This window comes from Punica granatum, chromosome 1, assembly GCF_007655135.1.
Source record: "Punica granatum isolate Tunisia-2019 chromosome 1, ASM765513v2, whole genome shotgun sequence".
NCBI classification, from domain to species: domain Eukaryota; kingdom Viridiplantae; phylum Streptophyta; class Magnoliopsida; order Myrtales; family Lythraceae; genus Punica; species Punica granatum.
In genome coordinates, this window is record NC_045127.1 from 50224461 (window position 1) to 50240843 (window position 16383).

A 16383-nucleotide genomic window follows, 5' to 3' on the forward strand; every position below is an offset into this window, starting at 1 on the left:
TTTAGGACCTAACACGATGAAAAATGAGTGAAGTATTTTTTGGGTTAGCAGTAGTCGAGATGATTCCCTTCCATCAAAGTTGTATTTTCATTCTTTACTTTCGAAGTTTTAATTCAAAAATAAAATGATACAGATAGTCTCACTTAGTATCGACCATGTAACTTCTTGATTGTCTGACCAGAGCGTGTATTATTGCGCTGCATCCTTGTTGATATTCAAATAGGACTTTTAATTTACGTGATTCCAGAGAGACTCAAGAAAATGGATTTAGAAAGCCGAAGTATAGCACTTAGCCCTCATGATTTGTGCCCATGTATTTATTGGCATACTCGATTGTATCGGTTGTACGAGGCCAAGTTACTCTTGCATCAAGGCAATATTGTCCACAGTGGCATATTCGTTAAGATACAATCATCCGCAGCGCAATTCGATCGGTAGATTTGATCTTTCCGTTATTTGAGATTTCTTTTTGAGATTTCTTACTCAACGTATGATGTAGGAATTGAAGATAATGAGACTATACTGTTAAGATCATATAAGTTTTGAATTATCCGTAAATATACGATGTCTTTCATATCTGATTCGCGTTATTTCGGGACAACGGAAACTAGCTCAACCCTAGAAGAGCTGTATTCTCTTTTGGGTACGAGTTGACTTTTGAGGGTGGGGGGCAACAAATGGATGTGCAACACATCTTTCAATGTGGCTATTATTTTTCCACAACAAAGGCTTTATTAGCAAGGGGTGCCATTATTGCAGCTGTTTTTGGCTCCTTCCTCTCCCACTTAGCATAAAAAGGCAAACACTCCCAACTTCACTTCATCCATTTCTCTTCTTCTAATTATTCGTCGGTGTCCCCCTAACCCGTCCTCCATCTATGAAGCCCTCCCTCCTCTTCTTCCTCTTCTTCCTCCTCATCTCCCTCCATCCATTCTCAGGTGAGTATATATCAAGTTCGGAGAAAAGGAATCATTTGTCAACACACCAATACTTAAAAACTCTAAACCTTGGCTTTTATCTTCGCGGCAGCTTCTAAACTGGCCTCGATAAAAACTTCTTATTTTTGCAGGCTGTGCTTCTGCGTATGCCGGAACCTTCAAAGCTCCGAGCTCGGTCGCATTTCGACACTCCGAGGTAAGCATGCACGTTATCCTCGGCTTTTGACCCTTCTACATAGACACGGTATTCATGCAGAAAAAAAGGGGAAAACAAGATCAAACCTAAACTCATGCATGCAACAGCTACTTCACATAACACTACACGTTCTCACTTCTCAGCCAGAGCACATTATTCGTCGAAATATTGGTAGACTGAACCATGAGCTCGTTAACATATATATAAACAGAAACATATGATACCAAATTATGAGCGAGCCGACATAAAGTGTAGAGTACTGCGGAGTACAATAAAGCAGTTATTGTCATGATCATGCTGGTTCAGGGGTGCACTCCTCGTGACATATAGTTTTATTACTTAATTCATGAGTTTATATGACAAGAGACCGATCATGCTTGTTGTGTTCTTTTGTTGTATGTTGATGTTAGGTTAATGATTTTGAGATGAAAGCTGGAAGGAAGCTAATTGGAGTGAATGGGCTGCTGCTGGATTATGAGCCTCCGGGAGCCAACCCGGCTCATGACCCTCCTTCCGGCAGGAGAGGTGGCCACCCCTGATGGTTTTTCTTCTCTCTTTTGATTTCGGTCGGAAAATGAGAAGAAGAAAAACCATTAATCCTATTACTATTCCATAACCTTGTATTACCAGCCGGAGTTTAACGACTGAACGTCGTATGCTTATATGTGTGGCGTGATTGTAAGTACATGTTCATCAATGTAGTCGACAAGGACATCAGGGGGAAAGGAAAATTTGGTGTCCTTTATTTTTGGTAAAGATCGCCATTGGACGTGTGATTAAGTGGCTTTGGAAGGATATGCATCACTGTTGGTGTATGGAACTATATATACATCAAGTGACAAGTGTGGGTTTGATATGTATGAATTAATCAATAAGTAATGAAAATAAATCTTTTCAGATTGCATATATGTATGTACGCATGTATGTGTATATATATGACTAGGATACTCCTCCTCTCATATCATTTGTTATCCTATTATGATTATATTGAAAATTTTATGAAATTCATAATAAAATGCGAACGCGCTAAAACTACATAAAGATGGTACTGTTGTTTCAGATTATAAGAGTAACACATACACCATTTTTCAAAGAAAAGAAGAATAATATTAATCTTGTATGTTGGTTTGATTTCAAACATATATAGGGGCAAAGAGTCAATCATCTAATTTGATGCTGGGAACTTTAGTTTATATTATTCTTTCCTATGGTGCAAGGAAATAAAATTCCATTTTTCTCAGACTGGCATTTTACTTGGTTCTCCGATCCCATAACCCTCAAGCTTACGACCTATGTCAACTTTGTCTTAGGCCAGATTTCACTCCTTTTGTACGTTTGAGGGTTACCCTCATAACAATACGCGACTTTAATTAATAAATATTGAAGATTACCCAACCAAAAAAAATCTAGTGAAAATTTTACTTCGTTTGGTTTTGGTCCTAGCGAATATATAGTATATAGACAAATGAAGTGAAACATTGAAGTTCTAGCTTGTCCTCTGCTCATACTAGGGGCTAGCGCAGGTACACGGTGATGGATGATGATTCAAGACGAATCATTAGTAAATAGCCTATCGATAATTATATATACCTTCTTCTCCAAGTCCGAGGATCACAGCTCACTGTAGTAGCTGCAAAAAAAACCCTCTATACATTTGTATCTAATCCATGTCAGACTACTTCAACAATCAATATATACTTCTACAATTATATATCTGTATACAAACCTCGCCAAGTAAAACAAACATCCTCAATTTACCAATGAGCAACATGGTTCCACCATGGATAAACAATTAGCTGGCTTAATCAATATGAGTTTTACATTAAAAAAAAAAACTATGGGGACACTGCTTTTGCAAACCTGGGATAGAGCATTTAAATTACATCCCTCCCAATAAATGGGCATTACACAAAATTCTGATTTGTGTCCTTCTCGGATATCACTTATTACCACTCAACCAATATCTTCTTTCTTTTTTATTTTTATTTTTATTTTTTGATATCGTAAGGTGTCCGAGTTTCGCCAGACTAATCCCTATGACCTCGTACCATAGGCCTGCAAGGATACTAGACAAGATAAACCCAGAGGTGCAGAGTTGCTCTAAGGGGTTTTGAATTTGGAACGGGTCAGATACTCATACTCCTCCTTGTTATGCGGCCAAAACCCTTGGAATTTTCAACCAATAATTTGTTGGCTGAGTTTTACATGGTAACTGTGCTTGAATAAAGTCTCTAAAAGTTATTTCACTTGATGTAATCATGAATGTCCACGTAACACAACAACGAAGTCGAAGTTGATGGCCGAGGTGTTGGCTTGAATAAAGATACTTGTATGCTCCGGTTGAGATGTTATATGGACAACTATAAATACATATAGCTAGGGTCGTACTGGTACATGTACGAACAAAGTGCAATTAACTTAAGTGAGGGGAAGTGGTCCTTGGGGGAATTAATTTCTCGCACTTGAGGTAGAAGATTTTCAAGGTGTCGAGGGAAGGAAAGCTCACGGTTTCACGATGAAAAGACTTGTATCCATAATGTGAGACCAGTTATACTTAATTCGTTCCCTTTAATTTAATTTAATTTAATTTAATTATATACCTCTCTACATATCGTTAATTAATTATTTAATTATTTTGTAAGTACTAAGTGTCAATAATTCCGTTTTGTTAGGCTCTCCAATCGCATTATTTTCCCCGCAAAGAATCCTCCCATCATCATGAAAAAGATTACTTAATAAAGCTTATGTAAAGTCGATGACAGCTATATGTTGTATGGGCTGATTTATTTCTTAATTATATGGATAGTTATGAATAAATCTAAAAAAATTAATGTTCCCTAATTTCTTTTTTCTGATTACGGAGGAGGTCCATAAGCCTTGTACAATAAAATAAAAAATCATAATAATTAATAAAGAGGTATGGATAATCCCATTAAATAATGGTTATGAAACCTCTTGATTATTAGAAAGGGCGTGGTTGCTGAGCTATACCTCTTTTTAACGTTCCCCTAATTCCCTTATCAAAAGAATCTAGTAACAGTATATCTTCACATGCCCTAATTAAGTGGCAATCACCCTTTTTTCCCTCTAATCTTTGGGTTTTCTAGATATATAATTTGGGATATTTTTTTTATGGATGTACTATTGGTACTTAAGTACCATCAAAAGATGATTTATATAATAGATATATGAGCATTTATATGCGTGTAGACCTACTTGCTTCTTAAAGTTTGGTAATGAGGAAAATATAATGTGAACCAACATGGAATGATTTAGATGATTCGGCGTTTATTTTTCTTAAATAAGTTTTATGTTCAAATTTTATAAATGAAGAAAATTCATGATTGGGAGAGTTTTAGACTGAACTGGATTATTCCATGTCGATTATTCTTTCGGATAACAAGATTGATGCATATGCCTAAAAAAAGTTTAGTGCGTGAAATTGTAGCAAGAAAGCCAGCAATTAGTTGGAACACACATTGTACTACGACCAACGTGACCCGCAATTACTCATAATAGAATGTTCATTTTATACTTTTGAGAATTTAATAAAAAATAGATAAAGGACTTTATATGTAGCATAGCAATAGCATCATTCTTATTTAAATTCAACATGGCTAACTGAATATCATCGGAAATGGTTCAGAAGTCCTAGTGTAGTGAGTTCCTTTTTTTTTTTTTTTTTGGGTAAAATGTAAGTGGCTATATATGCGAGGCCATGCTTGACCATCCAAAGATAAGAAATTTTCAATAGATCACATGATCATAAGAGGAGATGCATACCCACACATGTGACTGAGGGGGAAATAAGAAAAAAGAAAATGGAAGAAGAAAACGATCATCAATCTGATAATAATTGTTAGACCATTTTCTTCCAGCCAAGAGGATGGGCCTCGCTTGAAGATATTTGGATGGACCTCAGGGCTGGGCCCAGACAAAAGTAAATTAGGCTGTTCAAAGTCCATAGAAGCAAGTTCTGTGTTCTCAAATTTTTCGGATTAATTACACTGGAGGCACAAAAAATTTATAATGTGTAACAATATGGTACAAAATATTTTTTTTCTTAACAATTTGAAACAAAATGTTTTAATTTGGTTTCAATCAAGTGCATTCAGTTAATTGATCCTCTAACACCATTAGCATTTCCCTGACGTGACTTGTCATATGCGGTACTGTTGCCATGCAAACAACTCATACCTCGCCACATTATCAATGAAGATATAAATATGAAAAGCTAAAAAAATAAAAAATGCAGAAAATTTATTTAAGACGTGAAAAAAGGCTCAAAATTCAAATTTCAAAGAAATCATCTCTCTTTTTACTTTCACTCTCCTTACCTACAACCAATGTGGATCAAAGAAGGAAGATCGAGGAAGGAAAAGAGAGGGCAGCGGCTCTGCCACCGTTTTGGCTGCCACCATCAGGCCGGCTCCAACAGACTCCTCTTGTCGATGAGCAGCTCGTTGCCAGTACCTCCTCCTTCCTATCTTTGGTACCTGCTGCCCTCCGCACAAGATCAGATCCACCATCTTGATTTCGGGGATTGAGAATCCGAGTGTTGGAATGCAATGAAAAAGCCACGAACCTCTGGGAACCAGCTTCCCACCGGTCGCCCTTCTCTTTAGTTTTGCTAAGGTGAAGGGACGAGCGAGTTGGAAAGTGACACGATAAGTCCGTACAAGAAGCAGAGTGGAGGTGGAGCGCAGGATTGAGCGGATAGACAAAGAAGACCGCCATTACTTCTGACCTCTTCTTTCTCGACTCTTTCTAATTGCATCCCGAGCTCCAGACCATGAGTTTCCTCTCCTCCATTGATGCAGGTTCTTGGGCTTCCCTGTGGGTTGGCACCAGCCCGAGCTCAAGCACGGATCTCATCTCCGCCTTGACCCCCTCCTGGCTCCAGCGTAGTCTCACCGAGTCCTTCTTCCTTCGGTGGCATCAATTGTTGCAAGTGCTTGCCTCCTCCACCTCAATCTCGAGCCCTCAACTCAAATTCCTAGAGGTCCGCCACTCGTCATTGCCCCACCTCCTCTAGCTCTCGAGCCCACGAGCTCAATCCTACTCTTCCATCTTGTTGGGCCGGTTTCTCTCCTATATGGAGAATGATGAGGGCGGGTGATGGAAGTAATCCCACATGGAAAAATTGAGAGGAAATCCATAGGTTTATAAGAGATAATGGTCTAGCAACCCATTGGCTTAAGCTTTTGGGTTGCGGATGGGCCCGAGTCTCAAGTAAGCCCATGGATTTTTCCCAACAGTGGTATCAAAGCCCAAGGTAACGATCCTGGAGAAGTGCACACGCTATGCGTGGAAACCCACACCGCGCCAAGGCTCGAGTGTGGAACTCGTGGCTAGTGAATGGCCTAACAATTGGTATCCGAGTTCGGAAGTAAAAAGCCCGGCTCGAAGTCCTCCATATAGTCCAGAATGGGGGGGAATTGTTGGGCCGTGACCTAACAATTGGTATCCGAGTTCGGAAGTAAAAAACCCGGCTCGAAGTCCTCCATATAGTCGAGAATGGGGGGGAATTGTTGGGCCGGTTTCTCTCCTATATGGAGAATGATGAGGGCGGGTGATGGAAGTAATCCCACATGGAAAAATTGAGAGGAAATCCATAGGTTTATAAGAGATAATGGTCTAGCAACCCATTGGCTTAAGCTTTTGGGTTGCGGATGGGCCCGAGTCTCAAGTAAGCCCATGGATTTTTCCCAACACATCTCTTTCCTTTCCCTTTCCAACTCTCGATCTCTCTCTCTTTTACTCTCCTCGTTTTCCCGTTCTGCCCTCTTCCTCTCTCTTTCTTGTAGATCTCGAAGCTTCGGTGACCAGAAGCACGGGAGTTGACCGGGTCTCACTGGAGCTGCGAACCTTATCTCTCCTTTACTTAATTTCTTTAATTTTTAATATTTTAACTTTATCGTGGATATTGAATTTTTTTTATTCCTCTGATTTTCTAATTTTTTTTACATTTTAAATATTTTTATTCCGCATTTTTATTTTTTTGGTATTTTTATTTGAATTTTTCAGATTTCACATCTCCATTAATGACATGGTGAAGGTGACGCATAGGATGCGCCACGTCAATAAAATGTTAACGGCGTCAAGGAAAATTAACATAATGTACTTAATTGAAACTAAATTGAAACGCTTTATATTAAATCGTCACGAAAAAAAATATTTTGTACTACATTACAAACTTTTTGTACCTCCGGTATAATTAACCCAATTTTTCAATGAGCTCATAATAAAAAAAATTACTCTAACGATTATAGAAGATCGATAGCATTTCTTTTAAAGGGAGAATCTACATAGAGAACCTTTTAATGTTTTTGATTACAATGGAGGCTCATGGATCTAATACAATGAAATATAAATCGTAATAATTAATAAAGGGGTACGGATAATCCCATTTAGTGTTAAATCTAGAACCTCTTAGTTACTAGGCAATAGCGTACACCTCTGCGCTATACTTTTTTTTTACAACCTTTTAATTTTGGATAAGCAAAAAGAGTTTCTTGGACAAGTTATGATGGGAAAATTTGGGTGTTTTTTTGGGGCAAAATAATCTGGTGTTACTCAATTTCAACCCACTAAATTGTATATTCCCCCTTAAAATAAATAATAAAATTTCTCCCTCGTTTATTTATTTATTGGGCCTATTGGCTTATTTATTTTGGAAAAGGAAAATGGGTCTTAAAAAAGCCACTATCTTAACATTTTCATGGCCCAGCCCATCTCATCTTTAACATGTGTGGTTGCCAGCCTGTTGCTGCTTCGTCTTCGTCCTCCGCTCTCCAGTCCCTGCGACGGCACTGCAAGTTCTTCAAACCTCTCTGCTGCTTCGCCGGCGGCTGCTCTGCCCGTCTGTCAAGCCTTTAACACCTCCTATCCCTCGTCTCTTCGTCTTCTCGCTCTCGGGTACCTCTGCTCTGCAAGTAACGCCGTCCGCCTCTGCGGCTGCTGAGCTCTTCCCTGGACCGAAGCAGAAAAGGTAATACCTTTCGTTTCATTCTAGAGCTCTGTAATCTGTGGATTTCTGCCCTAATTAGTCATTTCATGAACCATCCTCTAGTCTTTGATCTGAACTAAAGCATCTTTCTTCGTCTCCTCGTTCCTTGTTATCTGGTCAGTCAGTCGAACGCCAATATGATACATTTGAAATCAATCTCGCGGCACGTTTGGGCGAGGGCTGCACCAATGTCATCAACGCAGCTGTGCGGCTCAGCTCAGCAAAAGTCAGTTTATTTGCTCTCGCGTCACTTCTCCACTGAAGGCTGCTCGTCGGCGGTAGATGCTGATGTAGAAAAAATTTATCAGATTATGAATAATTCTGCGTCTCCTGACGATCTGCAACAGTCATTACGGGCGAGCAATATTTTCCCAACTAATGATCTGATGGACAAAGTACTTAAAAGGGTCAGGTTTAGCCATGGGAATCCATTGAAAGCTCTCCAGCTATTTAGGCATGCTAACAGCAGAAGAGGCTTTTATCACACTGCTTTTTCGCTGGACACAATGCTGTATATATTAGGTAGGAGCCGGAAATTCAGTCTGATTTGGGATGTCTTGGTTGAAATGAAGAGGAAAGACAGATCGATAATCACGAGGCGGACTGTGATGGTGGTTCTAGCTAGAATTGCCAAGGTCTGTTCGGTCAGGGAAACAGTGGAGTCGTTTAGAAAATTCAAGAAGTTTGTCCCTGAGTTCGACACAACTTGCTTCAATGGGTTGCTGAGGACCCTTTGTCAGGAAAAGAGTATGAGTGACGCGAGGAATGTCTATCATAGCCTGAAACACGATTTTCACCCCAATTTAATGACCTTCAATATACTTTTATCAGGATGGAAATCAGTAGAGGAAGCTGAGAGCTTTTTCGAGGAAATGAAGGATATGGGTGTGAAACCTGACATTGTTACATATAATTCTCTCATTGACATGTACTGTAAAGGTAGGGAAATGGATAAGGCATACAAAGTTGTTGAGAAAATGAAGGAAGAGGATATAATGCCCGATGTTATCACTTACACGAGTATAATCGGGGGCCTAGGCCTAATTGGTCAGCCAGATAAAGCTCGGGACGTCCTCAAGGAGATGAAAGAATACGGAGTTTACCCTGATGTTGCAGCCTATAATGCTGCCATTAGGAACTATTGCATAGCAAAGAGGCTCGGGAATGCCTACAGTTTAATGGATGGGATGATTTCTAAGGGCTTAAGCCCGAACCCGACTACATATAACTTGTTCTTTAGGGTTTTTTACTGGTCGAATGACTTGCAAAGCTCTTGGACGTTTTATGAGAGGATGATGAACGCTGGGTGCCTTCCTAATACTCAGAGCTGTATGTTCTTGATTAGGTTGTGCAGAAGGCAGGAGAAGGTTGAGATGGCCTTGAAGATATGGAATGATATGGTGGAGAAAGGGTTTGGGTCTTTGACACTTTTCTCTGATGTGTTGTTTGATTTGCTTTGTGATATGGGAAAGTTGGCGGAAGCAAATAAGTGTTTCTTGCAGATGGTGGAGAAAGGGCAAAAACCAAGTCATGCTTCGTTTAAAAGAATCAAGGTGTTGATGGAATTGGCCAATAAGCATGAAGATCTTCGGGTCTTGTCGGAGAAAATGGTCACCAGTCCAAGCCTTGGAAGTAAAGCTTTCCATGCTGAAGCTGTACAGTTTCCACAATGGGGGAATCCAGGTTGAGGCTGTCCTCCTCTGTTTGTGTTGGGATTAGATTGAGGAGTCACTCCTGAGAAGAATATCTGATGAGCTCATAGTTCTTTCTTTTACATAATCATCATTGCTAGATGAGCTCAACATCTCCCAAGATGGAATATGACCATGTAAAGAAGCCATGATGAGCATGAGCAAATTTGTGATTGGTTTCTGCCTGTATTAGCTTCACAGGGGTGGGTACCATGAGGCATTAGTTTCAGACCGAATCGCCAACCTTTAACATCTGTGACAGTTGCGAGGGGATCTTGTGAGCGTAAGTTTTTGGGTTGGGTTGGCTCATCGAATTAGTAGATGAATGCGCAATCAGAAGATTGACCTTATGTACTCTGTTCTCTCTTCAAAGCAAAAAACCCAAGAGGTGGCTGCTGGGATCACCATATCCAGCATTCCAGGATTATAGGGGACTATCAGCTCTGAGAAATCTGGGAAGAAACCGAGAATTGGTTTGTTATCGAGAACAAACACTCCACCCACCGCCTCAGTTCATGTTGAGCAACGAGGAGTTTTGGGATACAATCTGCTATGAGAGCCATGTAAAGGGGCTGCAAGCCTGCAACTCTTGCCTTATATCCTCACCAGCAGTAACCAGCCCGTGTTTGCAGGATGTCAAAGCTCAACAGCGTGATAAGCCGGGGTGGGCTTCACAATGAGTCCTGCAAATCAAATCGATCTATTGATATAGAGTTACTACTTGTATTCTGCGGAAGCTATGACCTTGGTAAGTCATTATGCCAATTACGGTATTGGTCTCTCTCTCTCTTTCATGGGCAAATGTATGATCTGCTGGTTCCTTACAGATGTTGCCAATCGGTTCATGTTCCGGTTCGCTGGTTTGTCATCAGATAATCTTGTTCTTATGGGTGAAAACAATGATGACGACTCTGACTTTGAGATTTCTGGAAATGGGTCATCATCCGTCGAACTTTTGATGTTAAATTGTTAATTACCCGATACGTGGCACTATGTCAGCACTTAATTCCACGTAGACCTGTGATATGGATACGAAGACTATATAAAAAGAAACTATACGAAGATCATTTCCTCCCTCATTTTCATAAAAAAGAAAATATTCTTCTCATATGTATAATACGAATGAGAAACAATAATTTATCATCATTCCAGCCTAGCTTTTCCTCCAATCGGAAAGTGCCACGTATGCATCCCCAGGCTGCACGGGGTTTAAAAACTGATAGATACGATAAGATTACACATTATTAATGTGGATCCTATAATTCCAAAAGGCTGCAATCCACTGTCGTTTAACGGTGTTGCCATGCAGCGGCAAGCTTAGATGTCATTCTCCAGCTAATTCCAACCATCGGGTGGACCCAATGATTAACCTCCGCATCTTTTTATGATCATCCCCATCATTCCAATCCCCCCCCAAAAAAAATAAATCCTTGTTTGCTCTAATTTGGAAAACAATTTTTTGCCATTTTAATTTTATCAATTAAATTTCTAACAGGACAGTACGTTGAGGCATGTTGATCTATGTGATACATATAATTCTAAATTTTTCTTCGGCATTAATTATATCAAACAAGCTAAATTATTGGTGTTATTATTTTATACGGTCAACAAACTGTCTTATATGAATAAAATTAATATACAATTTAGAGTTTCGAAATGAAAATTAGTTTCAAATACTAAATCAAGAACATCTCTTGATATCACCGAAAAATATTTTTTTCCCTTTTTTTTATAGCTTCATTTAATTGGATATAATCAATTATACATGATTTCATAAGATCTTCTCGTGACCATTGCAATACTTTGAGGCGTTTGATTTTAGAGTTAAAGTAATTTTGATTTTGATTGTGGAAAAGGACAAATATTGTATAGTGTGTTGAGTTAAAGTTAAAGTTGACTTGGGAAATGTGTATTTTTGTTGTGTAGTAGGTTGAGTTAAAGTTAAAGTTAAAGTTTTTGTGATTTTAACCCTGAAAACAAACGGGTCAACTTTCTTGTAACTGTGTTTTTTTTTTCTTAGGGCCTTTTTTTTTGAGGAGATTCTAGGGCATTTATTTTATTATTATGAAAAAAAATCTTTTTGTATCAATTCAACTAAATTAGGTAGTGCAATCGCTTTCCCATTTCATTTTTGTGTTAAATATGACAATAAAAGAAAAGGAAATATGCTCCAAGTTGCACTGTTCCTGTCTTCCTGATGTGGTTGTCCACTCACCTTCACAACAGTCAACATTTGGCTGGGAACTCTGTGTTGCCATACATACTTTCCCAACCTACGTTGGCCTGTTGTCGTGTGTTACCTTTTAACCATGCTAAGTTCCAATTAACTCCGGTGTCGCGAAGCGACGGTGACATTCTCGTCCTGACTATGAACTTGCCACATTTCCTGGATCCGGTCGTACTGCACGGTATAGAGAAATTTCCTACTTACCTATCTGCTTATAGTTCAATTTCGACATCGATCCCACAAAAAACAACCGAACCCCAACGGTCGTCTCTCTCAAGTAATGGGATGAATGCGAGGCCTGGACCACTGAATGCTTGACCTACGCCGAGCAGACTGACGCTCGAATTCAACCGAATGAGAAACCATTGATAAAAACTGTCCAGTAGTACATCGGCCATCAATATATATAAGTTTTCCTTTGCTATTTACCTACTTACCGTGTCTGTCTAATGTCCCAGCTACAGGTCAAACTGTAATTACCATTTTGCCCCTCCTCGCCGTGCTTCCTCAACTCGTCGGAGAGACTTCACGGAGGCAGAAGAAGAAAGTGAAAAGGAGAAAAAAAGCAGAAAGCACAGAGCAGCCCAGCTCTCCACCTGATCTCTCTCTCTCTCTCTCTTCCTTCTCTCTCTAGCTGTTCCTTCATTTGTTGGGAACTGTCACCTGCAGCTCCTTAATCAAGCACCCAATTGGGATTAATCCCTCCATTTTTGATTATTTAATAAAATCCCGACCTTTAATCCCCATCCCCCTTTTCTCTCTCGTTGTCTGCATATTCAGTTGCCTTGATTTCATAAAAAAGATCCGATCTTCTTCAGTCCTTCTCCCCTCCACCGCGCCGCCGACGCCAGCATGCCAGGCCTCGTGTCCGTCAAGACCCCGCCCGACGCCCCATCTCCCCGAATCTCCATTCCCGATAACACCCAGATCCAGACCCCCCGACCGGAGTCGGCCACCCCGCCGACGAAGCCGGCCTCCCCGCTCCCCAAGAAGCCCCCGTCCCCGTCCCCTTCCCGCTCCAAATTCTCCCCCAGGAAGCCCCCGCCGGAGTCGCCGATCCCGGATCCGTCCCTTGACAATCCAGATCTCGGGCCTTTCCTCCTAAAGCTTGCCCGGGACGCCATCTCCTCCGGCGAGGGACCCGCCAAGGCCCTCGACTACGCCCTCAGGGCCTCCAAGTCATTCGAGCGGTGCGCCATTGATGGCGAGCCCTGCCTCGACCTCGCGATGAGCCTCCATGTGCTGGCGGCGATCTACTGCAGCCTTGGCCGGTTCGAGGAGGCAGTTCCCGTCCTTGAGAGGGCCATCCGGGTGCCCGAACCTGCCCGAGGGCCCGATCACGCCCTCGCTGCTTTCTCAGGCCACATGCAGCTCGGTGACACGTACTCGATGCTCGGGCGGGTCGATCGCTCGATTGAATGCTACGAAGAAGGGCTGAAGATCCAGATCGAGGCTCTAGGGGAGACGGATCCTCGGGTCGGCGAGACTTGCAGGTGAGCTCCCTTTTATTCTAATCCTTCATTTCTGGGTATTAGCTGACAATTCCGATGATAAATTAGAATAAACATGAGACAACTTTTGGAGATATATCGAAAAATTGATTGACTTGGAAATGCCAAAAGATGCAATCGCAACAAAAGATCAACATTGGATTGTGTAACTTCGCGGTTTGTTGATATATTTACTATTTTGGGACAAAGTTGTTCTATTTCAGGAACGACTCTCTTTTTTTTTTTTTTTTTTTTTTTTTTGTCTAAACGAAATTATAGCTGGTGAAGTGCTCAATGCTGAACCTTGCAGGTACTTAGCTGAGGCCCAGGTTCAAGCAATGCAGTTTGATAAAGCCGAGGACCTTTGCAAGAAGACCCTCGAGATCCACCGGGTCCACAGTGAGCCTGCTTCTCTTGAGGAAGCAGCCGACCGGAGGCTGATGGCCCTGATCTGCGAGGCCAAGGGTGACTACGAGTCAGCCCTCGAACACCTCGTCCTTGCAAGCATGGCCATGATTGCTAATGGACAGGACAACGAGGTCGCCTCCATTGACCTCAGCATCGGGAACATCTATCTCGCCCTCTGTCGCTTTGACGAGGCCGTTTTCTCGTACCAGAAGGCCCTCACGGTGTTCAAATCCTCAAAAGGGGACAACCACCCTTCTGTGGCCTCAGTATATGTCCGACTTGCAGACCTTTACCATAAAACCGGGAAGCTGAGGGAGTCGAAATCGTATTGTGAGAATGCACTGAGGATATACTCGAAGCCCGTGCCAGGGACCACAGGAGAGGAGATTGCAGGAGGGCTGACGGAGATCTCGGCCATTTATGAGTCAGTGGACGAGCCCGAGGAGGCCCTGAAGCTGCTTCAGAAGGCCATGAAGCTGTTGGAGGATAAGCCTGGCCAGCAGAGCACGATTGCGGGGATCGAGGCCCGAATGGGAGTGATGTTCTACATGATTGGGCAGTACGAGGAGGCAAGGAGTTCCTTTGAGAGCGCTGTGGCGAAGCTTCGGGTCTGTGGGGAGAGGAAATCAGCCTTCTTCGGCGTTGTATTGAACCAGATGGGGTTGGCCTGCGTTCAGTTGTTTAAGATAGACGAGGCTGCAGAGTTGTTCGAGGAAGCAAGGAGTATACTTGAGCAGGAGTGTGGGCCTTGTCATCAGGATACTCTTGGAGTGTATAGTAATCTTGCGGCGACTTATGATGCTATGGGGAGGTAAGAATCAGTTTTAAGATTACTAAAGAAAAGTGAATGTGGTTTTGTTCTATTGATATAAAGGCCATTACCCTGTCCTCATTTCTGCTAGATTTTGGGAAGAGTTGAATAAAAGCGTATCTATTGATTTGATCTCTTCAGTTACTTCGATGGCCTGGTTAGATGGATCATGAGCAATATCCTCCGCAGAATGTTAAGAATTTCTGCTTTGTTACAGGACATGTCGCCTCTGCGTGGAAGAGGAACCTATTTCCAATCTCTCAGTCGGTTTTGTTCTGAAAAGCTATTTGGAGCCTCTTACTTTTCTCCACTAAAACATGTGGAAAATTATGGATAATTGCATTCTATGAGATGTTTACGATTCCAAACATTTAATTTTGGGGTATAAAATGTCTTTTGAAGTGTGTTCAAAGGCAAATTTCTCCATATTATTGCTTTTCCGAGTTCGGTTTCATAGAGGTCGGGTTAGAGCCCCGTCTCCTGCTGATAAAAATTTGCTGTTTATGTGTTGATGATACATCTAAGACTGTTGTTAAAGAGCCTGTTTTCGAGAATTGGCACTACGATCGAATTGTAATACTTTTGATGTGGTGTTAAAACAGAGTTGAGGATGCTATCGAGATCCTGGAGTATGTCCTCAAACTGAGAGAGGAAAAGCTCGGAATAGCAAATCCCGACTTCGAGGACGAGAAGAGCAGGCTAGCAGAGCTGCTCAAGGAGGCGGGCAGGGCCCGCAACAGGAAAGCCAAGTCCCTCGAAAACCTCATCGATCCCAACTCTTCGAAGAGGACCAAGAAAGAGGTGACGAAGAGGTGGCCCGGGTTGGGTTTTAGGATCTGAGTAAACGGAGACCACTAATCTTCTCTAAATATATATTTGTCTACTCATTTGCATCATGTAACATAGAAGATCCTGTATAGAGCTATTGTTGTTGTTCCACAAGGTTTTTCCTTTTGTGTTTTTTCGGGGTTCGGATGCTTTTGATTTCTTTTTTTGCTTCATTTTTATTACTCTTTATTATTTGTGGAGACCGAACGATGATGTTTGTGCTGGGAAGTAAGGAGAAAAATCGTTAATTGATTGAAATTGTGTTGAGGCTCATGCTCGCATTGCAGTTTACATGGTGAAGTGTAATTGATCCACTTCTTCCCTTCTGTTTCCATGACCGGAAAATGGGAAACGGGAAAACATTCTCCCCGTGTTTTCCGAAATCAAACAGAATTTTACCTTTTGCAATGCAGGATTTGAAGGACTCATTGGGTTCATCAGTTTGGCTTTTAATGATCTGCTAAGAAATGCTCGTGAATGTTAAGATGCCAGCACAATTGAGACCACGTATGGATTGAACAAGCTCATAAGACAGGCTTATCGAAACTAGCAGAAGTATGAATAGACTACTCTAATTATATCCGAGGGCCATAATATCCCCGGCTGCGTTGATCAATGGTAATTAGCAAGAATTCATATTACTCCAACAGCCATGGTTTCCTATCTTTTCTTATAAAAAGAATTCTTAGCACATTGCAGTTGGTTGAAGAGGGATGTATATAACCTAGAAGGCTTGATCCACAAATGCAGTTAACAAAATCGTTCATCGACTATCGTCACGATCC

The 16383-nt window shown here is 41.4% G+C and overlaps 2 protein-coding genes across 3 annotated transcripts; both read left to right on the forward strand.

Moving 5' to 3' along the window:
• Positions 1-7881: 7881 nt before the first annotated feature.
• LOC116192540 (putative pentatricopeptide repeat-containing protein At1g02420) lies at positions 7882-10793 on the forward strand. Of its 2 annotated transcripts, none has more exons than XM_031521114.1 (2): positions 7882-8125; positions 8265-10793. In XM_031521114.1, exon 2 carries the CDS (start codon positions 8281-8283, stop codon positions 9829-9831), a length of 1551 nt encoding a protein of 516 aa, XP_031376974.1. In that variant the 5' UTR covers positions 7882-8125; positions 8265-8280; the 3' UTR covers positions 9832-10793. The 2 variants fall into 2 exon arrangements, with proteins under 2 accessions (XP_031376974.1, XP_031376973.1); XM_031521113.1 differs by having other exon boundaries at positions 7888-8125; positions 8269-10793.
• A 1676-nt stretch (positions 10794-12469) lies between these two features.
• Positions 12470-15869, forward strand: LOC116213454 (protein KINESIN LIGHT CHAIN-RELATED 1). Its single transcript, XM_031548409.1, has 3 exons — positions 12470-13554; positions 13862-14770; positions 15373-15869. Exons 1-3 carry the CDS (start codon positions 12914-12916, stop codon positions 15608-15610), a joined length of 1788 nt encoding a protein of 595 aa, XP_031404269.1. The 5' UTR covers positions 12470-12913; the 3' UTR covers positions 15611-15869.
• The last annotated feature ends 514 nt before the right edge of the window (positions 15870-16383 follow it).

Coding starts and splice junctions, on each gene's coding strand:
- LOC116192540 (XM_031521114.1), top strand. CDS start 8,281: ATGATACATTTGAAATCAATCTCGCGGCACGTTTGGGCGAGGGCTGCA.
- LOC116213454 (XM_031548409.1), top strand. CDS start 12,914: ATGCCAGGCCTCGTGTCCGTCAAGACCCCGCCCGACGCCCCATCTCCC. Junction 13,555..13,861: donor CGGGTCGGCGAGACTTGCAG/GTGAGCTCCCTT, acceptor TGAACCTTGCAG/GTACTTAGCTGAGGCCCAGG. Junction 14,771..15,372: donor ACTTATGATGCTATGGGGAG/GTAAGAATCAGT, acceptor GTGTTAAAACAG/AGTTGAGGATGCTATCGAGA.